This window comes from Ranitomeya imitator, chromosome 2 (genome assembly GCF_032444005.1).
Source record: "Ranitomeya imitator isolate aRanImi1 chromosome 2, aRanImi1.pri, whole genome shotgun sequence".
NCBI classification, from domain to species: domain Eukaryota; kingdom Metazoa; phylum Chordata; class Amphibia; order Anura; family Dendrobatidae; genus Ranitomeya; species Ranitomeya imitator.
Genome location: NC_091283.1, coordinates 639,924,112 through 639,950,816, shown reverse-complemented (window position 1 = coordinate 639,950,816; position 26,705 = coordinate 639,924,112). Strand labels below are relative to the sequence as shown.

The 26,705-nt window shown below is 46.5% G+C and overlaps 1 protein-coding gene across 2 annotated transcripts; it reads left to right on the top strand.

Moving 5' to 3' along the window:
• The first annotated feature begins 473 nt into the window (after positions 1 to 473).
• On the top strand, positions 474 to 22,934 carry LOC138665369 (oocyte zinc finger protein XlCOF7.1-like). Of its 2 annotated transcripts, XM_069752793.1 has the most exons (5): positions 479 to 512; positions 11,308 to 11,375; positions 16,238 to 16,407; positions 18,272 to 18,512; positions 19,471 to 22,934. In XM_069752793.1, the coding sequence occupies exons 3-5, from the start codon at positions 16,264 to 16,266 to the stop codon at positions 20,526 to 20,528; spliced, it is 1,443 nt and encodes a 480-aa protein (XP_069608894.1). In that variant the 5' UTR covers positions 479 to 512; positions 11,308 to 11,375; positions 16,238 to 16,263; the 3' UTR covers positions 20,529 to 22,934. The 2 variants fall into 2 exon arrangements, with proteins under 2 accessions (XP_069608895.1, XP_069608894.1); XM_069752794.1 differs by lacking the exon at positions 11,308 to 11,375 and having other exon boundaries at positions 474 to 512.
• Positions 22,935 to 26,705: the final 3,771 nt, after the last annotated feature.

Sequence of the window (26,705 nt, the reverse complement as noted above, 5' to 3'; positions counted from 1 at the left end):
TACGAGGAGCACCCGAGGTGTGCAATGTGGCAGCAAAGGTTAACCCATTTAAGCACTGAAGTGTGAATTTACCACTTGGCTTGTGACCGTTCTTTTTGAAGGCAGTGCCGCCCCCCCTTTTTTCCTTTTATAGAGACTTGGTATATATATATATATATATATATATAACACGGGCGTCTATGGCGCCCTCTATTTCATCGCTGGATAATAGGAGAAATATGAATTCCAGTCACTGGAGTGTTGCCTCCTTTTCAACAGGGACGGACCAGTAACGAGTGCCCACAGCCTTCGGTGACCGGAGGAGCCCTCCTTCCCATAGCCAGAGCCGAGGAGCCATTGAGGAGAACCAGAGTGCAGCCCCAGCCGGAAGTGTCAGTGAGTTCAGCGCAATGTGTTAGGTGGAACGCACAGTTGGGTTCAATAGATTCCACTTCCGGATGGGCACTTCCGGTGCTTGTCTGTGTCGCTCGAGGGAAGAGGAGGAGCTGCCGGAGATAGCGGAGTCCATGACGGTAACTGCAGGTTCCGTTTGGGAGGGGGGTTAAATGTGCACCCTACAAAGACTATCCCCATAATGAGGTTTACTCCAGAGAACCGGTGACACATTTGAAGGTGCATTCTTCTAGTGTACTGTTATTACATAGCGCACTCCAGTAGGTGGCGCTGACTTTTTATACTGTTATTACATAGAGCTCTCCAGCAGGTGGCGCTGTCTTTTTATACTGTTATTACATAGAGCTCTCCAGCAGGTGGCGCTGTTCCCTTAGGTCTCATTTACATTTGTGTGAAAAAAAACCATGTTAAAAACCGGCAGCGGTGTCATCAATATTAGCCATCCGTATGTCATCCGTATTACGGCTAAGGAATGACATGCTTCTTCTATACTGTGCAATGTTAAACACAGACGCCATCCGTGTGCTGCACGTGGTTTTCACGGCCCATAGACTTTGTATTGACCCTTGTCATCCATGCTGCCGGAAAAAACAAACGTGTCTCCGTGGGGGTTAAAACATGGTTATGTGAAGATCACCATAGGTCATTAGTATGTGTGGTATCTGTGGAAAAAGCATATGTCAAATGTACCAGAGACACGTATATGTGAAGGAGGCCTTACACTGTGGCCTCAATTTAGCAACATTACCAATAAAGAGGTATTCCCATCTCCAAGATCCTATCCCCATGGGTAGTAGGTGTAATAATATTAGCAAATACCTCCCATTAGAAATGGAGTATAGTTGTTCTGATTCTCTATGTCTCTTTCCTCATGTGCAAGACCTTAGGTATCCATGGTTGCGACCACTACCAACTAGCTGTCATTGCATCAGTGGTCATAACCATGGATACCTAAGGTCCTGCACATGAGGAAAGAGACATAGAGAATCAGAAAAACTATACTCCTTTTCTAATTGGAGATATTTGCTAATATTATCATTACACCCATTACATATTGGGATAGGATCTTGGAGATGGGAATACCTCTTTAAGTAAACCCCTTTAGTAAGTGACGCTACCCTCCAGACTACAGTTACTACACAGAACCCTTCAGTAGGTGGCGCTAACCTCCGGTATATTGTTATTACATAGAACCCTTCAGTAGGTGGCGCTACACTCCAGTCCTTTTATTACATAGAACCTTTCCATTGGTGGCTCTACCCTTTGGTGTACTTTTATTACATAGAACCCTTCAGTAGGTGGCACTACTCTCAAGCTCACAGTTACTGCATAGGACCCTTCAGTAGGTGGCGATACCCTCCAGTTTATTGCTATTGCAAAGAACCCTTCAGTAGGTGGTGCTACCTCCAGTATACTGTTATTACATAGAAGCCTTCAGTAGGTGGCACTACCCTCCAGCATATTGTTATTACATAGAACCCTTCAGTAGGTGGCGCTACTCTCAAGCTCACAGCTACTGCATAGGACCCTTCAGTAGGTGGCGATACCCTCCAGTTTATTGCTATTGCAAAGAACCCTTCAGTAGGTGGTGCTACCTCCAGTATACTGTTATTACATAGAAGCCTTCAGTAGGTGGCACTACCCTCCAGCATATTGTTATTACATAGAACCCTTCAGTAGGTGGCGCTACTCTCAAGCTCACAGTTACTACGTAGAACCCATCAGTAGGTGGCGATACCCTCCAGTATATTGCTATTGCAAAGAACCCTTCAGTAGGTGGCGCTACCCTCCAGTATACTGTTATTACATAGAAGCCTTCAGTAGGTGGCACTGCCCTCCAGTATATTGTTATTACATAGAACCCTTCAGTAGGTGGCGCTACCCTCCAGTATATTGTTATTGCTTAGAACCCTTCAGTAGGTGAGGCTACCCTCCAGTGTATTATTATTACATAGAACCCTTCAGTAGGTGGTGCTACCCTCAAGTGTACAGTTACTATATAGAAGCCTTCAGTAGGTGCCACTACACTCCAGTATATTGATATTACATAGAATCCTTCAATAGGTGGCAAGCATACATGTATTACATAGAAGCCTTCAGGAGGTGGCACTACACTCCAGTCTTATTACATAGTTTAAAAAAACTGACCGTCACATCTAAGCATAAACTAAGTGTGAACAGGTGCTTACCTAGAGTCACCAACTCATATACACTCAAACAAAAAAGGCAGCACACTGTAGCGCCATAGCATGCAAATATGAAAATTGAATTGTATTACTGCTCTAGAAATATGAAAAATTGAGAATTCTTAGCGCATAAATTGGCCAATTCATGTGTACCTGGAAGCAACGTTAAGGCGATGCTCGTTTCCAGGACCTCACTTAATGCCAATCCTCTCTTAGAATAAAGTCTTCATTTGTATGGGAACCAGCATAACGGTCTCAGAGTCGGGTCTATAACCGGGAGGCTCGAGTAAGAACCTTTAATCCTGGGGATCAGGTGTTGTTGTTGTGCCCACAGTGGATAGCAAATTTCTTGCAAGGTGGCAGGGGCCCTATGAGATTATGGAGAAGGTGGGACCGGTAGACTGTAAGGTACACCAACCAGGATGGAGGAAGCCAGAACAGGTTTATCATATTAATTTGCTTAAACCGTGGAAAGATAGAAGCAAAAGAGGGGAGAAGCCAGCGCTGCCTATGGTTAAAACGCAATACATAAAGTGCAAATGCACATATTGATTTCTAACTGTATTTTCAAAATGAGACATTTAGCAAACAATTGATCAATTCTTTGAGCTACCCCGCCACTTGTATGTGTGTACAGCAGCCTATCAATCACAGAAACACAGAAAGAATGGCGCACGTAACCCGGTGCGCACGGCAACAGTGGTGGTCAGCCACGTACCAATATCAAAGCAAAAGAGGGGAGACGCCAGCACTGCCTATGGTTAAAACACAATACATAAAGTGCAAATGCACATATTGATTTCTAACTGTATTTTCAAAATGAGACATTTAGCAAACAATTGATCAATTCTTTGAGCTACCCCGCCACTTCACGGCAATCTCATAATGGGGCAGTCCTACTCTATGTTTTTTATATTTGCTGAGCCATAAAGGCCTCCTAAACGAATTAAAAGCAAGACCACATTAAATGCAAGCTGTACCTGGAGCATTACTGAATCACTCCCATGGCGCCAGAGGGGCAAGCGAGGATAAAGGTCGGCCGGGTTGCGTGCGCCATTCTTTCTGTGATTGATAGGCTGCTGTACACACATACAGCAGCCCTACTCTGCCCTAGGCTTTGTTTAATTTTGCACCTGTGTCTCAGCCTGTCTCACCCTTTATCTGTGGTGCTGGCTGGGCAGTGTGGAGGTTGGACCTGAAATGTCTATGCCTGGACCTGGTCAACCTTTATCCTCGCTTGCCCCTCTGGCACCATGGGAGTGATTCAGTAATGCTCAAGGTACAGCTTGCATTTAATGTGGTCTTGCTTTTAACTCGTTTAGGAGGCCTTTATGGCACAGCGAATATAAAAAGCGTAGAGTAGGACTGCCCCAATATGAGAATGCCGTGAAGTGGCGGGGTAGCTCAAAGAATTGATCAATTGTTTGCTAAATGTCTCATTTTGAAAATACAGTTAGAAATTAATATGTGCATTTGCACTTTATGTATTGCGTTTTAACCTTAGGCAGCGCTGGCTTCTCCCCTCTTTTGCTGTGGAAAGATAGAGACCACCTTGGTGGGGATAGTCCGCTGCCTGCATTTCCTGTGGAGAAGGCTCCATTACCTCTGGGTGAGTCAGGAGAAGCCTTCTCCGTAGTCAAAATAGCAGATACTTTGTCTCCTAAACAGGTTCAGGAGGTCCGGGAGTTTGTTGGCCAAAATACGGATATTTTCTCTTAGCTCCCTGGACGTACTTCCATAATCCAACATGACATTGTCACTGAGCCACAGGCCAAAATCTGACTAAAGCCGTATCGGGTGCCTGAGGCCCAGCGACAAACCATATCGCAGGAGGTGAAAACTATGCTACAGTTAGGGGTCATTGAAGAGTCCCAACGTGAATGGGCCAGTTCAATAGTCCTAATACCTAAGCCTGATGGGACGCTAAGGTTCTGTAATGACTTCAGAAAACTTAATGAAGTTTCAAAATTTGATGCTTACCCCATGCCCTGGGTGGATGAATTGATAGTGCGGTTTGGACAGGCACGATATTTTTCAAACATTGACTTCACAAAAGGATACCGGCAGGTGCTCCTAACAGAGGCTGCTAAGGAAAAAACGACCTTGTAACGCCCCTAAGAGCTGTTCCAGTATAAAGCATTATCCTTTGGTTTGTATGGCGCGCCGGCGTCGTCCCAACGGTTAATGGATATTTCTCTAGTAACCCCCCACGACAGCACACCTGGAGGATGTTACCCCTTTCCTAATAGGGACAGGAAATGACAAGAGGTTAAATAACCCCTCCCTCATCCTCCCCTCAGTGTTTTTTCCTGTCCCTACTAGGGATGAAGAGGTCATCCCAGGTGTGCTGTGCCGGCAGCGGTCACCGGGGGGAATAGAGATTCTATGCCGGGCAGCTGGGGAGCAGACTTACCTCTCTTCCCCGAGCGCTGCTCCCATCTCTCCGGACTCGGGAGTTCCGCCACCAGTCCGCACCGATAAGGCAAGGTCTGGGCGGCATTCTTCGGCTGGAGGCCTCCCTGAGCTCTCCAGCCCCTCTCCTCCTCCAGCGCTGTGCGCGCGATGAGGGCTTCCGGTCTGAAGCAGGCGGCAGGAAGTGACGTCAGACGCCGGCCGGTTTCAGTACTCAGGAGGCTCCTTTTGCGTTCCACGCTGGAACGCATGACAGTTAGCGTGGATATCGGCGGTTTCTCCCCCCACATCCGGACATTGGAGGAGGAGGTCCTCTCACAGGAGGACAGGTGCTGTGTCTGGTCGCCTATTTAAGAGCCCCGGACAAGAAGACGTCTCAGGTAAGACCACAGTGTGGTGAAATCATGGAGACGTCTGCCTCGCGCTCTGCTCTTGCAGATCCCAGCACCATCCCGGCCCCAGTAAGTAATCTGGCCCAGGGTGTCCATTCCCTGATGTGGGTTGTAGTCTTATGATTCCTTCTCCCCTTCCTTTTTAGGGGGACAAGGAACCCACATCAGGAAGTAAAACAAAAACTACCCGCAAATGCGCAGTTTGTATGAAGAAGCTGTCCTCTTCATACAAGAAATCATTGTGCAAAGAATGCACAGACAAAATAATCAGAGAGGAACAGCCATCCCTGATAGAAGAGATTAAAACCTTAATCCAGCAGGAGATTAAAACATCTCTGGCCACTCTTTCCCAGCCTACACCATCTCCTAGTGCCCCTCCTGAGGCTAAGAAAAGGAAACTTAATCCACAGGAGGAAGAGCAGGAGGACTCTCAAGGAGAGACGTCGGACGAACCCTCAGAGGAGGGTGAATTATCCCTGGACTCTGAAACTGTCCAGCAAGAGAGATACTACTTCTCTTCATCTGATATAGAAGAACTCCTTACGGCTGTAAGGAAAACTATGGAGGTTGAGGAAGAGAAGACGGCCCAGTCAGTGCAAGAAGAGATGTTTGGAGGACTTCGTTCTAGGAAGCGTCAGGTGTTTCCTATTCACCAAAACATCCGGGATTTAGTTCTGGACGAGTGGGAATCCCCAGAAAAGAAGCTGACTACTCCAGCAGAAATCAAAGACAGATTTCCTGTGGATGCTGAGACAGCGTCATGCTGGTCTGAAGTTCCAAAAGTGGACGTCCAGATTGCCAGAGTAGCCAAAAAGACCACGCTACCATTCGAGGATGCCTCCCAACTGAGAGACCCTCTGGAACGTAAAATGGACGGACTACTAAGGAAGTCGTGGGAAACGTCAGCGTCTTTACTGAACATCAATTCAGTATCCACCTGCGTGGCTAGATCGATGCATCGCTGGCTGGGGCAGCTAGAGGAGCACTTGTCCTCAGGTACCCCGAGAGAAGATATTCTAGCCTCCTTGCCTATCTTCCAGAAAGCAACAGGCTTTTTAGCAGATGCTTCCGCAGAATCCGTGAGAGTGACGGCGAGATCATCCGCACTGTCAAACTCGGTAAGGCGTGCACTCTGGCTAAGATCCTGGTCTGGGGATATGACTTCCAAGATGAGGCTGTGTTCTATTCCTTTTAAAGGGAAGTATATGTTTGGACCAGCCTTGGATGACCTTTTGGAGAAGGCTTCAGACAAGAAAAAGACCTTACCAGAACCTAGAAACCCTAGGAAAAGACCCTTCCGCGCTCAGCAGGAGCATACTCCTCAATACAGAGGAAAGGGTAAAACAGGTCGCTGGAGCTATCCGAAAGGAGGGAAAGACAGTAATCTTTTTCTTTCACAACCCCAAAACGAGAGAAAGCAATGACGCCGTCATAGTGGGGGGTCGGATTTCGAACTTCCTCCCAGTCTGGCAAGAGATCGGTGTGGATCAGTGGACCTTAAGATTGGTCAAAGAGGGGATGAAAATAGAGTTTACATCATATCCCCAAAAAAAGAATGAAAACTACAACGTTATCAACACCGAAGCTACAGTCCACCCTGATAACTGGGATAGAAGATCTCTTAATCAACAATGTGATCTCCACAGTCCCAAAAGACGAAAGAAACAAGGGCCATTATTCCAGCCTATTTCTGATAAGGAAACCAAACGGAACCCATCGGATGATAATCAATCTGAAACCGCTGAATCAATATGTAACCTACAGAAGATTCAGAATGGAGTCCGTCAGATCGACAGTACCCTTAATAGGGCAAGACTTCGTCATGGCAACCATCGACTTACAGGACGCATATTATCACGTCCCAGTCCATCCAACCTATCGGAAATTTCTAAGGTTTGCAGTCACCAGAGGAGAAGTTATAGACCACTTCCAGTTCAATGTCCTCCCATTCGGACTATCATCAGCTCCAAGGATCTTTACAAAGGTCATGTCCGAGGTGATGGCGTACATCAGAAGTCGACGGATATGCATAATACCATACCTCGACGACCTCTTGGTAGTGGCTCCCACGGTTCCAATTCTACAGGAACATCTTCAAACAACAGTCCAGATCCTGTCATCCCTGGGTTGGGTGATAAACCCCAAAAAATCGAATATGGTTCCGTCCACAACGAAGATCTTTTTAGGGGTCTTATTAGACTCCCACAGACAAACATCTTTCTTGCCCGAACAAAAACGGTCGCTTTCCCGCCATTGCCGGTCCTACCAAAAGTCCTGCAGAAAATAAGGGCAGAAAAACTCAAGGTGATCCTAGTGGCTCCACTTTGGCCCAAAAGAGGTTGGTTTGGGGCCCTCATCAGTCTAAAGATAGATGGGCCAATAGCACTTCCACCGGTCAAAGACCTTCTCTACAGGGGCCAATACTGCATCCAGATCCCGAGAGGCTACACCTAAATGCCTGGCTTCTGAATTCTCAATTCTGAGAACTAGAGGACTATCAAAGAGGGTAATTGAAACATTACAAAAAAGTCGCAAAACGGTTACTAATTCTATTTACCAAAAGATCTGGAAGACGTTCATCACGTGGTGTGCTCCTGAGCAACCTAACCCAGATAAACCAAACCTAGCCAAGATCCTGGATTTTCTACAAGATGGGCTGGAGAAGGGTCTCAGACCCAGCACCCTCAAGGTACAAGTGGCAGCCTTGAGCTCTTATTTTGACCAGTCTTTAGCCAACCATAGATGGGTAAGAAGATTCATGACGGCGGCATCCCGCATATCTCCAAGACCCATAAATATAGTTCCATCCTGGGACCTGAATATAGTCCTGAGAGGACTTACACTGCCACCATTTGAACCCTTATCTTCCATAACCATGGATAAACTCGCTTGGAAAACCACCTTCCTGGTAGCTATAACAACAGCCAGAAGAGTGGGTGAACTACAAGCCCTGTCAATCAATGAGCCCTACATGAAGATTCTTCAGGACAGGCTTATCCTACGATTAGACCCATCCTTTCTCCCAAAGGTCGTCTCCGATTTCCACTAATCGCAGAAGATAATTCTTCCATCATTCTATCAAGAACCAAAGAATGAAGAAGAGGAACATTTCCATACTTTGGATGTTCGAAGAATGGTACTCTATTATCTTCATGCATCAGAGAAGATTAGAAAGGATCAAAATCTGTTTATTCATCTTCTCGGCCAGAATAAAGGGAAGAAGACTTCCAGATCCACAATTGCAAATTGGATCAAAAGAGCAATCCTGGAGGCTTATCAAATTCAGGGCCTTCCACCACCAGAAAAGCTCACAGCCCATTCTACTAGAGCAACAGCTGTCTCCTGGGCCGAGAAAGCCAGTGCTTCCATCGAGCAAATATGCAGAGCGGCTACGTGGTCCTCAGTCCATACGTTCTCCAAACATTACAGGCTTGACCTGATGTCAAAAGAAGACTTAGCCTTCGGAGAAAAAGTCCTTAGTGCTGTAGTCCCTCCCTAAAAATTACTATTGGGTACTGCTCCAGGTGTGCTGTCGTGGGGGGTTACTAGAGAAAATAGAATTATTCTTACCGTTAATTCGGTTTCTAGTAACCCACCACAACAGCAGGAGTAATCCCTCCCTTTGCTTAATATACGTTCTGAAAAGAATAAATATAATTTGAAGCATTCATTCTCCTGTGGTCCTTTATAATAACACTGAGGGGAGGATGAGGGAGGGGTTATTTAACCTCTTGACATTTCCTGTCCCTATTAGGAAAGGGGTAACATCCTCCAGGTGTGCTGTCGTGGTGGGTTACTAGAAACCGAATTAACGGTAAGAATAATTCTATTTTTTCTCCGACCCCATCGCTGTTATGCCTCAGCTTATCTGGATGACACTTGTGTACAGTGCAGACTGGGAAACTCACATACCCAAGGTACGGGCGGTGATAGATTCCCTCCGACAAGCAGGGCTAACAGCCAATCCAAAGAAGTGTTCCATAGGGTTGGAGGAAGCTCGGTACTTGGGATATGTCATTGGGAGAGGAGTCCTCAAACCCCAAATAAACAAAGTAGAGGCAATTCAGAACTGGCCCTGTCCTCTCACAACAAAGCAGGTAAAAACTTTTTGGGTCATCATCTCGCGAGACCGCAATGCATGGACCGGAGCGTCGCGAGGAGCAGCAGGAAAGGCAACGGAAGGTGAGAATATAGTGATTTTTTATTTTGTTTATTATTTTTAACATTAGATCTTTTTACTATTGATGCTGCATAGGCAGCATCAATAGTAAAAAGTTGGTCACACAGGGTTAATAGCAGCGTTAACGGACTGCGTTACACTGCGGCATAACGCGGTGTAACGCAGCCATTACCCCTGTGTAACGCAGCCATTACCCCTGTGTGAGCACTGACTGGAGGGGGCACTGACAGAGTAGGAAGGGGTGAATTCGCAGCCGGACTGTGCCCATCACTGATTGGTCGCAACGTGTGATTTCCGTGACAGACAGACAAACAGATGGAAGTGCCCCTTAGACGATTATATATATAGAAGAAATAGGAGCTGGTGGCAGCAGAAGTGTCCTGAGCTTTTGGGGGAAACTGGCAGCGACGGACGGCATTGATAATTATTTTTCCCACCTGAGCGGGAGTAGTTATATTGCCCTTGCTGCAGTGTGCCCATTAGCCAGTACATAGCAAGGCAGCCTTTCTGGTGACTAATTATCCTAGGTGCAGTTCCCTGTCTGACCTGAGGGTAAGGGGGCGCCAGAGAGCTGCAAGTTCCAAACCGGAACTGGAAAGTGGGATATAAATTAATCCCCTTCAGAAAAGAACTGGGGGCGACCAAACAAGCCCGGTTCATGACATACTGGTGGCAGCGGTGGGATAAACAAAAATATCCCCCCCTGTGGTTCATGACATACAGTTACTACTGTAGTGTTTCACCCACTTCGTGTCTTGGGGGGAACACTCGCTTGGCAGCAGAATAATCATAGACAACCACGTTGCAGAATGTTCGCAGAATTTTCCTGAACAAAACCGGACTCCTTTCGCAGGAAATCCGCTCGCATTTTTTTCACGCGTTTTTTTTTTTGCGCTTTTTTTCTGGAGCGTCCCAATACAATATTATATAGTGGCAAATTCACAGATTTTCCGCAAAAGTAATGAACATGGTGCGTTTTTTTCCACAATGCCTTTTTTTGCTGAAAAAAACGCAGGATGGACACAAAAAAATTGCGTAATGAATTCAAATAATGGGATGCTTAATGTAAGCGTTTTTTAAGCATTTTTGCGGCGGAAAAACGCTAAATAAATGCTAAAAATCCAGAACGTGGGCACACGGCCTTAGCATGGAAACGCCTCCTGCCCTCCTGGCGACCTTCTCCCGGAGAAAGACCCGCTCCTGTAGCAGATGCAGAAGGAGTGGAGTGATTGCTTGGTTGACTTATGGGTCCAGATGGATTCAGAGTCAGATGATATTTGGAAGGTCCAGACTGACTAGGAATGCTGGCAAATCCTCCCGGGATTGTAATCCCAATGACTGAGAACATTTTCGTATGGTTAAGGAATCCCTTTATCCCATAAGATGTCCAGTAGAGGTTTAAGTGCTGATCATTGCGCCAAGGTGTGACGGGATTGATCTGGCATAATCTGCATACGTTTGTTGCTGTGTATGACAGTTTTTGTTTTTTTTCCGGCCCGCTTGAACAATGGACTCCTTCATTGGGAAGAAGTGAAAGTGGCAAATTGTGTCTTTAGGACAAGGGTCATCTGGATCAGGAGGGCGAAGGACTGTGTGCGCTCTATCAATTTCTTTTGGAGCCCCGAGTGGGCAACCAAGAAGGTTATTGAAAATAGACAGGAGGATGAAGGGGTATGTCTGTTGTATTGATTTACTCAGGCAGACTTTGTATTCAGAGGTTGTTCCTTTTGTTCCTATTCTCTAGGTTGTCCAGATTTTGCTGAACAGAGTACAGTAGCGCAGAATGTCCTCGAACTGTATCTTGCAGGATTGGTAAGGTAAAAGTGTCAGACTCTTGTGTTTTGGATAATTCGTCTACTCTGGTGGCTAGTGTGGAAAGATCAAATTGAAATTGAGCAAATTCTTGATTCCACTGTGTAGCCACTTGGTGAGCCAGGGCTGATATATTACTTTTGGTGAGTATCGTTTGTAATAGTGCCCTTAAGTCTGCCAAGGATGCTGGTCTATCATCCTCAGTGAATGAGTAATTAGGAAAGGATCCCCTTTCCGTTCTGACCCTGCAGGATAATCTTATAGTTAATTTTAGGTCTATGTACCAAAGGCAGCCCTTGTCTAGCATCTATAGCAAAAATGGGTTGAGAGGTATTTGGGATGGCTACCTTATCTTCATTATAGGGTGTTTCCACGGCCCATGCAGGCCTGGTGGGAACATGTGGGTGGGATTCAGCCCACGATGAGCCTGTGGACGACCTAGATTGAGCCCCTAGATGAGATGCAGTCCATGTCAGTTCCTGTGTTTCTTCAGGAAAAGATAAGCCCATTTTACCTCTGTGATTGTCAGGGGACTGATGGGGGAGAGGTGTGACAGGTGAATTAAGTTGAGTGGTTCCAGTCACTGGTGCATTGAGGGATCTCACTTTCAACTTGGAGCGTCATGGTGTCTGCGAGCCTCCATAATAATTGGGGTCAGAAAAGAGCTGAAGTAAGACGGGAGTTTTCCCTGCTGCCCTGTCCTGTGCAAGAATTCCCTCTGTTCTGGTCTTCTGTCTATTGCAACACATTTGATATCATGGAGGATATCACAGGAATGTGAGGGGGAAGTCAGGGTGCTTTGCGTTAGACAGTTGCGCCAACACTGCAGGCTGAAGAGGGCGGCAGCCCTCTTGTATTGTCGCTGTCTCCTCTGACAATTCTTCCCATACGGCTTCTTTTTTATCCTGGCTACAGGAGGGACTCAGTGGAGGACTCCTGTTCATCTGTTGGGCCACAAATACTTGCCGTGCTACTTCCTCTGCCTTTGTTGTTGGATGCTCAATTTGGGGACTCCGGATCCCTCTCCCGTTATGAATCAGCTGCAGGGACCTCAGCATTTGTCTGCCAGAATGGGTGACGTATGCATCCATGTCAGCGTGGAGGGATGTGGATCTTTGTGGTGTACTTTGATCTGGTTGTCTTGGTTGTTTTGCCCATGATGTCATTGTTTTGTTGGGAAACTGCGGAGGAGCTCAGAAAAGCACGTCTTCTCAGGGTATGTGCACACGTCCGGATTTCTTGCAGAAATTTCCGGAAGAAAACCGGAAATTTTCTGCACGAAATCCACATTTTTTTTTTTTTTGCGTTTTTTTCCCGTTTTCAAAGTCTGGCCATCCGTCGCGATCCGTCGCTAATACAAGTCTATGGATACAAAACGCATCCTGCGAGCACATTTGCAGGATCCGTTTTTTTTCGCCTGATCTCTTTTTCCGCAGTATCAGTTTTTTTTTCCACCTGATTGTTTTTTTTCCGCCAGATCCGTTTTTTTCTCATAGAGTTGTATTAGCGCCGGAGTGTGCTTGATGGCCACACGTTTCATCCGTTTTTTGCTAGATCAATCGCTGTGCATTTTTTCGACGTACCGAAAAACCGATCCTCTGTATGTGTTTTCCGTCTGGCGGAAACAGCTTTTTTGACGGATCCTGCAAAACGGATTAAACGTGTGGCCATCAGGCGCAATCCGGCGCTAATACAACTCTATGAGAAAAAACAGATCTGGCGGAAAAAAAACAGCCGGTGGAAAAAAACGGATTCGGTTGAAAAAAAACAGATCTGGTGGAAAAAAAGGATGCGGTGCAAAAAAACGGATCCTGCAAATGTGCTCGCTGGATGCGTTTTACCCATAGACTTGTATTAGCGACAGATCGTGACGGATGGCCCCCCCCCCCAAAAAAAAAAAATGACTTGGGGTCCCCCTATATTTTATAGTTAGAAAGGCTACACAGACAGTTGCGGGCTGATATTCATAGCCTAGAGAGGTGCCATGGATATTGCCCCTCCCCCGGCTACAAATACCAGTCCGTAGCCGCCCCAGAAATGGCATTCCGGCACTTAGCCCCTCTCTTCCCACTCCTGAGTAGCGGTGGGTTATGGGGTAATAAGGGGTTAATGTGACCTTGCTATTGTAAGGTGACATTAAGCCGGGTTAATAACGGATTAATCCATTATTAATCCAATAGTAAGAAAAAGTTAATAAAACGCACACATTTGGAAAAAAGTATTTTAACATTCTTCATTTAACCATACTTCAGCGCCTGCAAAAAAAAGTAAAATAATAAACCGTATACTACCTTTCCGCCGTAGTCCAATTAATGTCGAGTGTCCCACGACGATCTCCCCTATAGAACAGTGATATCGGGTGATATCACTGCTCTATAGGACCCTCAGTGACACACTGACAGGAGACAATGGCTCCTGCAGTGTATCACTGAGGATACTCTAATTGACTGGTCTCACTTTATGGCATTTGCTGCGTGGGAAAATGTCTCACCCAGCAATGCCAATAGTGAGACTAGGGACTATTTTCCCACAGGGGCGTAGGACTACCTTGTGAGGAATACATGATGGAAGGATACCTTCCATCATTGTGTTCCTGGAGCCCCTGGAGAGCGGTTGCATCAGCTGATGCTCCTGCTCTCCATGGGAGATCGTTCTGGGACACTCGTTTTAATTGGATTTCTGCGGACAGGGAGTATAGTGTTTGTTTATTATTTTAATATTTTTTACAGGTGACAATGGCTTCGGGGAACAAAGTGACAAGTGATGGTATGTACTCTGTTATATGTACTGTATGTCTGTAGTATGTATGTATGTACTGTATGTCGCATGTCGTCGCATGGTGCATGTCGTCGCATGGTGCATGTTGCATGTCGCATGTCGTCGCATGGTGCATGGCGCCACATGGTGCATGTCGTCGCATGGTGCATCTCGCATGCCGTTGCATGGTGCATGTCGCCTGTCGTCGCATGGTGCATCTCGCATGCCGTCGCATGGTGCATGTCGCATGGTGCATGTCGTCGCATGGTGCATGTCGTCGCATGGTGCATGTCGGCGCATGGTGCATGTCGGCGCATGGTGCATGTAGCATGACGCATGGTGCATCTCGCATGCCGTCGCATGGTGCATGCCGTCGCATGGTGCATGTCGTCGCAAGGTGCATGTCACATGTCGCATGGTGCATGTCGTCGCATGGTGCATGTCGCATGTCGTCGCATGGTGCATGTCGTCGCATGGTGCATGTTGCATGTAGCATATTGCATGGTGCATGTCGCCGCATGGTGCATGTCGTTGCATGGTGCATGTCGCATGTCGTCGCATGGTGCATGTCTCCTGTCGTCGCATGGTGCATGTCGTTGCATGGTGCATGTCGTCGCATGGTGCATGTCGTCGCATGTTGCATGTCGTCGCATGTTGCATGTCGTCACATGTTGCATGTTGCATGTCGTCGCATGGTGCATGTCTCATGGTGCATGTGTTGCATGATGTCACATGTCACATGGTGTGTGTTGTATGTATGTACTGTGTATGTGTTTTTTTTTTTTTTTTTTTTACATTCAACACATTAGCCGGATGATGGGACTACTACTGTCCCATCATTGGCTAATGTGTCACTCACAGTCAGTGTAGCAGGCAGAGCCCGATGGGACTTGTAGTCCCATCGGACGATGCCTGCACACACATACACAACCACCCCCCGCAGCGGACCCCAGAGCCGGCACGCACATACCGGCGCCGGCACGCAGACACCGGCGCCGGTCCGCAAACACCGGCGCCGGCACGCAAACCCCTGGCGACCGCAGCACAGCCCCGCCCGCCCCCAGCACAGCCCCGCAGGCAGCCCCCAGCACCGCCCACAGCCCAGTCACTCTTGCTGAGTGACTGCTGACTGTGGGTGTTGGTCACGCCTGCTGCTGACGTCACGTCAATTTCCAGAGTCTGGAAATTGACGTGACGTCGGCGGAAATGAGCGGCGGCTGCAGCCTGGGGGTCACGTGACCCGGACTCAGCAGCCAGAATAGCGCCGCTCACAGGCGAAAACGGCAACGGAAGGTAATTGCACAATTCATTAGGGGCCCCGGGGGGGTACATTGGGGGGTTAATTGAAAGTAGTGGACAACCCCTTTAATTTATATTCAACCTATAATATGTGATCTATACTTTTTATTCCTGGGTTCCCCACTGTCGCTTGCCCACCAGTTTTCGTCCTTGTCTCCATTGCTGGAATTTTCTGTATTTATTACTCTTACGACTTGTACCTAATAAAGTTTATTACATTTTAGTAACTTGTACCATTTGTTTTGTCCTGGCACACATCTTCTTTTTCGGTTTTCTCTGCTGTTCCAGTGCCTGTTGGGGACATCAATATTTAATACTTTCTCGGATTATAATTCCCGGGCACTGTTATCACATAGAACTCCACTACAGGTGGCGCCCAGTAACTGCGGATATTATTTAGACATTGTCTTATTGCCTCTGTGCCAGTTGCCAGAATAAACGGCGATATGTTGCGCAGCACTAAAATAACAGTGACACATTGCAACATTGAATGTAATCATTTCCTATTGTGACATGTTGCGACAGAGTCACATATATTTCCAAATGTATTGGATTTTCTGTCGCTGGTCGCAAGTCGCATATGACACACTTGCTATAGAATTCAATGTAAATCGCACACAACATGCAACTTGTCTGCGCTTGGCTATTTTGCTTACAGCAAAATGAGAGATGAAAATAGTCGCAAAACATAGACAAGTTGCACAGTATTTGGTTATGCATTTTATGCCTCCATGCAGCCCCATCCTTATCTACATGTTGGTAAAGGAGACTGGAGTCTTCTGAACAAAACTTTTTTTTTTTTGCAGAATAATAGTTTAGATGAATCAACGTAATGTCCGCTGATGTGGAAACAGAAGAAAGGGAATCATTGGCGAGGAACCCAGTGGGCTCAGTGATGCTGGAGGAGGACATGGACTGGATTTATGGAAGCATTCTTAGATTGACCCTGGAAATCATCTACACCGTCACTGGTGAGGTGAGGATTCTTATGATGCATTGGAATACATGGGCATATTATGGCTCCTTAATGTTTATTATTCTTTCTTATTATAACACCATTTATTTAATGGCGCTTTACATGTGAAAAGGGGTATTCATAATAAAAAACAAGTACAATAATCTTCACCAACTGGTACAGGAGGAGAGAGAACGCTGCCCGTGAGGGCTCACAATCTACATGGGATGGGTGAGGATACAGTAGGTGAGGGTAGTGCTGGTCGTGCAGCGGTATGGTGGAACAATGGTTACTGCAGCTTGTAGGAAAAGGTTCCTTTTGAAGGTTTCCATGGTAGGAGAGAGTCTGATATGTTGGTGTAGAGAGTTCCAGAGTAGGGGGGATGCATGGGGAAATCTTGTATGTAATTGTAGGAAGAGGAGATAAAAGGGGATTAGAGAAGGAGATCTTCTGAAGATCGGAGGTTGCATGCAGGTAAGTACTAGGAGACTAGGTCACAGATGTATGGAGGAGACAAGCTGTGGATGCCTTTGTACGCCATGGTTATTGTTTTTAACTGGAGTCTCTGGGCAATGGGAAACCAGTGAAGGGATTGAGAGAGAGGAGAGGCTGGGGAATAGCAAGGGGACAGGTGGATTAGTCAGGCAGCAGAGTTTTGGATAGATTGGAAGTATGCAAGAGTGTTAGAATGGAGGTTGCAATAGTCGAGGCGCGAGTTGATGATGAGGGCATGTGCTAGTGTTCTTGTAGATTCTTGATTAAGGAATGTACGGATCCGGGAAATATTTTTGAGTTGGAGTTGGCAGGAAGTTTAAAGTCCAGAGTTACCCCAAGGCAGCAACCTTGCGAGACTGGGGAGAATGAGCAGCCATTTATGTTAATGGATAGGTCTGTTGGGGAGATTGGGTGAGTTGGGGGAAAGATAATGAATTCTGTTTTGTCCATGTTAGTTTTAGAAATCGAGCAGAGAAGGATGAAATAGAAGACAGACATTGTGGGATTATGGTTAATAAAGAGGTGATATCGGGTCCAGAGAGGTAGATCTGTATGTCATCAGTATAGAGATGATACTGAAAGCTGTGGGACTCTATGAGATGTCCCAGGCCGAAAGTGTAAATTGAGAAGATCAGGGGTCATAGGACTGTACCTTGAGGGACACCGACAGATAGTGGACGAGATGAGGAGGTGGTGAGTGAGTAGGAGACATGGAATGTCCAGTCTGTTAGGTATGAAGAGATCCCAGATAGGGCCAAATCTGTGATGTGATGCCAGGAGATGAGAGAATCTGTAGTAAGAGGGAATGGTCGACTGTCAAAAGCACATGGCAGATCCAGGAGGACAGAGTAGTGTCACTTTGATTTGGCAGTTAGTAGGTGATTGGTAATTTTAGTAAGTGCAGTTTCGGTTGAATGATACGGTCGGAAGTCAGATTGTAAGCGGTCAAAGAGGGAGCAGGAAGAGAGGTGGGAGGACAGTTCAGGATGGACATGTTGCTGCAGTAGTTTTGAGGCGTAGAGGAGAAGTGACATGGGGTGATAGCTAGACAGAGAGGATGGTCAAGGGAGGGTTTTTTGAGGATGGCTGTGATAGAGGCATAATTGAACCATGAAGGGAAAATGCCAGTTGTTAGTGATGGATGAAGAGATGGGTTAGGGTTGGGATAAAGACTGGTAAAGTTTGGGATGAGGTGGGACAGGATCAGGTCGAGTGCACAGGTGGTGAGATGTGATCTTGAGAGTAGAGAGGAAAGTTGATCTTCTGTAATGGTGGAGAAGCTGGTTTTGTAGGAGGAGGGCTGAGTAGTTATGAAGAGGGGCTATAGGCAAAAGCTATCTCTGATGTTAACGATCTTCTGCTTCAGCATGCAATATTTCCTTTTCTGTAGGACTATATTATTGTGAGGAGGAAAGGAAATGACCAAATCTCAGCAGGATTCAGCAGCGTCTTACAGAACCCATTTACGATCACTTTGCCTCATTCGTTCCTACATGAAAAGAAGATTCTGGAACTCACCAACAAGATTATTCAACTGCTGACTCGAGACGTGTCTGGTGACCCAACTACTCAGCAGGAACATTTGGAAGAACATAGACATCAGGAATATTCCCCTTGCCTCAAATTATTTGGTGAGACTGCATTATCTCCTCTGCCCTGTTTATGAGTGAGGTGCTTTTGGGTTGGGGTGGTACTTCTAGATATTACATTGTTAGTGCAGTCAGTGTTGAAGGACATGCAAGGAAATAGATTTTGGTGTACAGCCATGGGTTCTTTCCTTATGGTGGATACTTCGACTACCCACGTTCACAACATAAGGACAATGGTAGATATCCCTGCTAACTCTGTGTCTTACCAGGTAAACTTTAAAGGTACCGTCACATTAAGCGACGCAGCAGCGATATAGACAACGATGCCGATCGCTGCAGCATCGCTGTTTAGACGTTGTGTGGTCGCTGGAGAGCTGTCACACAGACAGCTCTCCAGTGACCAACGATGCCGAAGTCCTCGGGTAACCAGGGTAAACATCGGGTTACTAAGCGCAGGGCCGCGCTTAGTAACCCGATATTTACCCTGGTTACCATTGTAAATGTAAAAAAAAAAACACTACATACTTACATTCCGGTGTCTGTCACGTCCCCCAGCGTCAGCTTCCCTGCACTGTGTAAACGCCGGCCGCAAAGCAGAGCGGTGACGTCACCGCTGTGCTCTGCTTTACGGCCGGCCGGCGCTGACACAGTGCAGGGAAGCTGACGCCGGGGCATGCGAAAAACACCGGAATGTAAGTATGTAGTGTTTTTTTTTTACATTTACAATGGTAACCAGGGTAAATATCGGGTTACTAAGCGCGGCCCTGCGCTTAGTACCCCGATGTTTACCCTGGTTACAAGTGAACACAATAAAGTTCTGGCCTTCTAGCTCCGACCAGCGATGTCACAGCAGGATCCTGATCACTGCTGCGTGTCAAACACAACGATATCGCTATCCAGGACGCTGCAACGTCACGGATCGCTATCTTTATCGTTCTAAAGTTGCTCACTGTGAAGGTACCTTTAATGTTAACCTTATGTGTGTTTTCATTTCTTACAGGTAAAGGGAAATGCCACCGTGCGAGGAAAGAGGAAGCCGAGGTCAGTTACAGGAAGACATTTTCACAGAAAGAGACCCAGAGAGTTTGCCCAAAGAATTTGCAACTGGAGCCCAATGAGGATAGAAGCCCCTTGAACATTTCAGTGCCAGCAGATCAGACACAGTACATAACCACTGGTATAAAAGAAGAGTTAATATCGGATAAGAAAGGAATTCTCACAGATGATTCTACACCTACAGACGGTTCTCACATAGACTATATAATCACCTATATTAAAGAGGAAGATGAATCATATGATGAAGAAAATCTTACGGACACAGATGTCTGTACTCCTAGAGAGTACGCTTCCATCTGCAAAAGATCAGGTGAAAAGAAGACGACAGTCATGTATACAGGACAAGAAAAAAAAGCTGTGAAAGTGGCCTCAACGTCTTACCATCAATTCCTTGAAGACGCAGAATTAACGCACAGCTTCTCAGAATGCGAGAAATGCTTCACTTGTAACAAGCACCAAAGGATACAGATTCGGGAGAAGCCATTTGCTTGCTCAACATGTGGAAAGTTTTTTACAACTAACTCAAATCTTGTGGCCCACCAAAGAATCCATACAGGAGAAAAACCATACTCCTGTATCGAGTGTGGCAAATGTTTTACCAGCAGCTCTGACCTTGTCAAACATAAGATCATTCACACTGGTGAGAAGCCGTTCCCTTGTTCATTGTGTGGCAAATGTTTCACAAACAAGTCTAACCTTATCAAACACCAGAGAATTCACACTGGAGAACGGCCATATTCCTGTCCAGAGTGCGGAAAAAGGTTCACCAGTACATCACACCTCGTAACACATCGTCGGACTCACACTGGCGAGAAACCCTACCCCTGTACTGATTGTGGGAAGTTCTTCAGCAATAAATCTCATTTATTAGAGCATCAGAGAATCCACACAGGAGAGAAGCCGTTTACATGTCCGGAATGTGGAAAATCCTTTACACAGAAGAGCAATTTAAACAATCACTTGAGAATTCACAGCCGAGCTAAAAACGTTACATATAACTAAGGACTTCAGTGTGTCTTAATGTTTAATAATAGTTTGGGAAATCTGTACTTATAGGACTGTTTGGGATGAAATACTTTGTCAGAATTTGTCAGACAGACAAACCCAATTTTTTGCTTTATTCATGAACTGAAAGAAATGGTGGTTCCATGTCTACAGTCTAAACTAGTGTTTAAAGTGGGAACACAATCCTTGCATTATCTCCTTAGTAATGGTCCATACCAGATTATTTCGATCTAATAGTGTTTCCAGTGGCAAATAGCTGGAACCATGAATCTTAAAGGGGATGTCCTGGATATTTAAAGTGTTTCCTCCGTTCCTGATTTCCTATTCTTTCGCATGTTTGTCGCACTTAAATGTTTTAGATCACCAAAAAAAATTAAATATTTGAGAAAGATAACAAAAGTAACCACAAAATCCAGTTTTTAAATGAAGGCCTTTATTATTAAGGGGAAAACAAATACAAACTTACAGGGTCCTGTGTGAAAAAGTGATTTCCCCTCTTCCCCGCCTTAAAACATAAATTAACTGTGGTTTATCACATCTTTGGGAAGCTGAATTCAAATTCCCTAGCCACACCCAGGCCCGATTACTGTCACACCTGTTGTTCTCAATCAACAAATCACTTAAATTGGACCTGCTTGACAAAGTGAAGTAGACCAAAGGATCCTTGAGAGCTAGACATCATGCCACGATCCAAAGAAATTCTAAAACAAATGAGAAATAAAGTAATTGAGATCTATCACTCTGGAAAAGGTTATAGTTTTGGGACTCCAGTAAACCCCATTGAAAGCCATTATCCAAAAATGGCAAAAAAAAATAGAACAGTGGTGAACCTTCTCCGGAGTGGCAGGCCGACCAAAATTACCTCAAGAGTGTAGCGACGACTCATCCAAAAGGTCACAAAAGACCCCACAACAACATCCAAAGAACTGCAGACCTCACTTGACTCCACCATAAGAAAGAGACTGGGCAAAAATGGCCTGCATGGCAGAGCTCCAAAACGAAAACCTCTGCTGAGCAATAAGGACATTAAGGCTCGTCTCAGTTTTGCCAGAAAATTTCTTGATGTTCCCTAAGACTTTTGGAAGAATACTTTGTGGACTGACTAGACAAAAGTTTAACTTTTTGGAAGATGTAAGTCCCATTATATCTGACAAAGAAGCAGGGCTGTGGAGTCGGTAAGCCAAACCTCCGACTCGGACTCCTCAATTTCCATGACACCGACTGCGACTCCACCAAAATGGGCTCCAACTCCACGACTCCACAACCCTGCATAGAAGTCAGACAGCATTTCAGAAAAGAAACATCATACTAACAGTAAAGTGTGGTTTGTACTGTGATGGTCTGGGGCTGTTTTGCTGCTTCAGGACCTGGAACACTTGCTGTGTTAAGTGGAAACATGAATTCTGCCTTGTACCAAAAAATCCTGAAGCAGAATGTCTGACCATCTGTTCATGACCTCAAGCTGAAACACACTTGGGTTATGCAGCAGGACAGTGATCCAAAACACACCAGTAAGTCCACTTCTGAAAGGCTTAAGAAAAACAAAATTAAGACTTTGGAGTGGCCTAGTCCCAGTCCTGACCTTAACCCGATTGAGATGCTGTGGCATGACCGTAAAAGGTTCTTGCTTGGAAAACCTACAATGTTGCTGAATTACAACAATTCTGCAAAGATGAGTGGTCCAAAAATCCTCCAGAGCATTGTAAAAGACTCATTGCCAGATATCACAAACGCTTGATTGCAGTTGTTGCTGCTAAGGCTGGACGAACCAGTTATTTGGTTTAGGGGCAATCACTTTTTCACACAGCACTCTGTAGGTTGAGATTTCTTTTTCACATAATAATAAAGACCTTCATTTAAAAACTGCATTTTGTGTTTACTTGTGCTATATTTGTCTAATATTTAAATTTGGTGATCAGAAACATTTAAGTGTGACAAACATGCAAAAAAATAGGAAATCCGTGGGCAAACAGTTTTTCACTCAACTGTATATAATTCAGCAGGAAATCCTAACAGTAAAATGTACCCAGTGTTAACATTCCGCTGTTTAATACCCTCCCACCACTTGTCATGTGACTGCCTATATGTGATCTTCCTACTTGCGAACATTTGCCGACTCCTTCTGTTAATGGTCTAAATTGAAAGAAGGTCTTCCACAGCCCTTTTAAGTCCTCCATTCTTAGTCTGAATTATTTCCATTAATTGTTTTTATGGGTATGTTTTATTACCTTAAACGGGTAAAATAAAGCATACGAAAATATATTTGCTAATCTATTGGTGACAGATAGCACCATGGTATTGATTGCCCAAAGAGTTTGAGTTTTGTTTAATGTACTTATAAATTTACTTCTGTAAGTTTAATAGTTTGTGTTTCTCACTTGCTGTTAAATCTTTTCAAATACAGTATTATTTTATCCTTTGATTGATTTGACTGGCACTTGTAATAGTAATACAAAGTGGAAGGAGGCAGCATTTTAAAAGAAATCTTGTCAGTAGGATCAAGCCTCCTAAGCTGTCTATATGTACACACAGGTCTCATAAATAGAATAATACCTTGATATCTGTAATTGAGCTGTTTAGCTCTATGTATTGGATATAGATCTCTCTAAAATCTGCCTCCAGAGCTTATTTTAAATTAAAGGGGGTGTTATCAGTGTGAGATGTAATAGCTGAGAGTCTGCTCTCTTGAGCTACATGTCTCATACTTTTAACGCTTCTTAACCCCTTTACCCCCAAGGGTGGTTTGCACGTTAATGACCAGTCCAATTTTTGCAATTCTGACCACTTTCCCTTTATGAGGTTATAACTCTGGAACGTTCCAGGATCTGATACCCCTCCTACAGGAGGAAAGGAATGAATGGAAGACGACTACATTAAAAGATCTGGTGGAAGCCCGAGGGTTAATCGCCAGCAACAAAACAAAAGCGGATTTGATAGCAGCCATCATGGAACACGACAGTGCAGCGCCCCCCAATGTGAACGTGGAGGAGACTGAATTCCAGACGGAGGTAAAGAACAGACTGGCGTTCTATGGCCCAAACCCTGCAGTAGAGATCATACGAGAGGTGATGGCTGATGTGCGTACTGATCTGAAGGAAAAGATGGCCGAGCGGACCAGAATAGAGCTGGCCAAGATGGAGATGGCAGAGCGGAGAGAGGAGAGTCAGCGAGCAGGGGGAGCTCTGGCTTCCGCCCAGGTACCTTCAACAGTAAGCCACAAAAAAAAACAGTATAATGCCTTCCGACAGTTGGGGGAGGCAGAGGGAAGACATTGATGGCTTTCTGCAGGACTTTGAGCGGCAGTGTGCCCTTCATCAAGTGAAGCCGGAGGAACGGGTTCAGATTCTGGCCAGCAAGCTGACAGGCCGGGCAGCGGACGCCTATCGCACGGTACCTGATGAGGACTGTATGGACTATGAGCGGATCAAAGAAGTGATCTTGGCCCGGTATGCGCTTACACCAGAGGCATACCGCCAAAAGTTCCGCGGACTTATAAAACGAGTAACCAATACCCACGCTGAATGGGCCTGTAAATTACGACGGTCACTGCTACAGTGGGTACAAGGGAGCCAAGCAACCACTAAGGAGGATGTCCTCCAGCTCTTCTTGTTAGAACGATTCTTTAATGGACTAAACCCCTAGACACAGGAATGGCTTCGGGACAGGCGGCCAATGACTCTTGAGGAAGACGCTCGTCTGGCCGATGAACATCGTGACACCAGGAGCCTCAGTTGTCAGGATCAAAGATGGTCACTAGGGGTCCGCCCATGGACCTGGAGGGCCCCAAACCACCGAAGATTGTAGGGGGACCAGCTAGAAACCCGGCCTACCACAGTTCCCCTGGGGCGCGATGCCACACCTGCCGTCAGCTGGGCCACCTGCAAAGACAATGTCCCAACCGGACTCAGCATACCCAGTGGAAAAGGCGGGAACAGCTACCTTCCGCCGGGCCGCTGTACACTGCTACCAAGGTGAAGCTGACCCGGCATTGGGGGCTACAACTAACCAAGGGGTGGAAGACATGGAGGAAGTGCTGCATGAAGTAGACCCCGTGCAGGCAGCCCGGGCAGATAATCGACAACAGCATCGACAGGTCGTGTGGATTAATGGAAAACGCATGCAGGGACTAAGAGATTCCGGAGCAACGTTGACCCTTGTGAAGCCTCATATCGTCCGGGACCAAGAGAAGACGGACCGGACAGTGGCAGTCCGTGTAGCAGGGGGAGCCATACATCGACTGCCCACTGCCAGGATTCACCTGAACTGGGGAGTTGGGGATGGCCTTGTTGAGGTCGGCTTGATGGAGGATTTGCCTGCAGACGTTTTGCTGGGAAATGACTTGGGGCCCATGTTGTCTGCCTTCTTGGTTGCCCCTCTGGCTGAGACATATCCTGTGACCACCCGGAGACAAGGTCGAGCTGCGGAGGCGGAATCACACTCAGACGAGGCCCAGGTAAGACATCCCAGCCCTACACGTATTCCCATAGCCAGACACATTTCTTGGGCCACCCCAGATGAATTTAAGAGGAAGTTACTTGAGGATCCTTCATTGGAGGGATATCGTGGGAAGGCACAGGAGGGGAGAGGGGTACTGCAAGGGGAACAGTTTATATGGAAGCAGGGACTCCTCTACCGGATCACAGAGCAGCACCACACAGGGACGAGCCCCACTATAAAACGACAGCTGGCAGTTCCCAAGAAGTATAGGCAGGAGTTACTGCGAGTCTCTCATGACATACCCTTGGCCGGGCACTTCGGCGTCAGTCACACCAGGCATCATCTGACACAAAACTTCTTTTGGCCGGGGGTAACCTATGATGTTCGTCAATACTGCCAGACCTGTGACAGTTGCCATCGCATTGGCAAGAAGGGAGATCGATGCAAGGCCAAATTACGCCCCCTCCCCATTGTGGAGGAACCATTTAGCTGAGTAGCGGTCGATCTGATAGGGCCGTTAGCCAAACCCAGTCCATCAGGGAAAAGGTATATATTGACAGTGGTAGATTATGCCACACGGTATCCAGAGGCGGTTGCGTTACCCAACATACTGGCAGAGACGGTGGCGGCTGCCCTGCTCCAGGTTTTCTCACGGGTTGGCTTTCCCCGGGAGATTATCTCGGACCAGGGTACCCAGTTTACAGCAGAGGTGACCAACCAACTGTGGAAGCTGTGCGGCGTAAAGTCCATTAGAAGCGCCCCGCACCACCTGCAAACCAATGGGTTGTGTGAACGCTTTAACGGGACGTTAAAACAACTCATTGGGACTTTTACCAGGACCTACAGGGACTGGGAGAAATTATTGCCTCACCTCCTGTTTGCCTATCGGGAGGTGCCCCAAGAATCCACGGGGTTCTCCCCATTGAAACTGCTATACGGGAGACGGGTAAGGGGACCCCTAGACTTAGTGCTAGAACACTGGGAAGGGGAGGGCCTCATAGAAGGGGTACCTATTGTACCCTATGTGCTGGAATTCTGGCACCGCCTACAGGAGCTGACCCAGGCTGTACGTGGGAACATGCAGGTGGCCCAGCGGCGCCAGCGCATATGGTACGATCAGAGGGCCAGATAGCGCACATTGGAAATAGGACAGAAGGTCCTGGGGTTAGAGCCCACCAGGCAGAACAAGTTCCAAGCTGCATGGCAGGGGCCCTACCAGGTAGTGGGGAAAATAGCCGACACAACCTATAATGTCGCCGATTGTGACGACCCCAGGGTTATCCGCATGTTGCACGTGAATATGCTGAAGCCCTTCCGGGAGCGCCCTGAAAAGGTAGTGGCCATCTGTGCACCTGAAGCAGAGGATTTAGCCGGACTTCCCTTGCCTGATGTTTTAGGGGAAAGGACTCAGTCTAAAACATGGGACCAGGTACACTTGGGTGAAGACCTATGCCCCCAGGAGAGACAGCAGGCAGAGTTGTTGAGGCAGCGACAGAGGATGTTTTCAGGGAGACCAGGGTACACTCGCCTGGCACAACACAAGGTTGAGACCCAGGATCAGACCCCCCTGGGACAACCCCCCTTCCGCGTCCCTGAGTCTGTACGAGAAGGGATGTGACAAGAGATACAAGAGATGTTGCGTTTAGGGGTCATTGAAGAGTCAGTCCCTGGGCATCTCCCGTAGTGTTAGTGCCCAAGAAGGATGGGACTACACGGTTTTGTGTAGACTATTGTAAG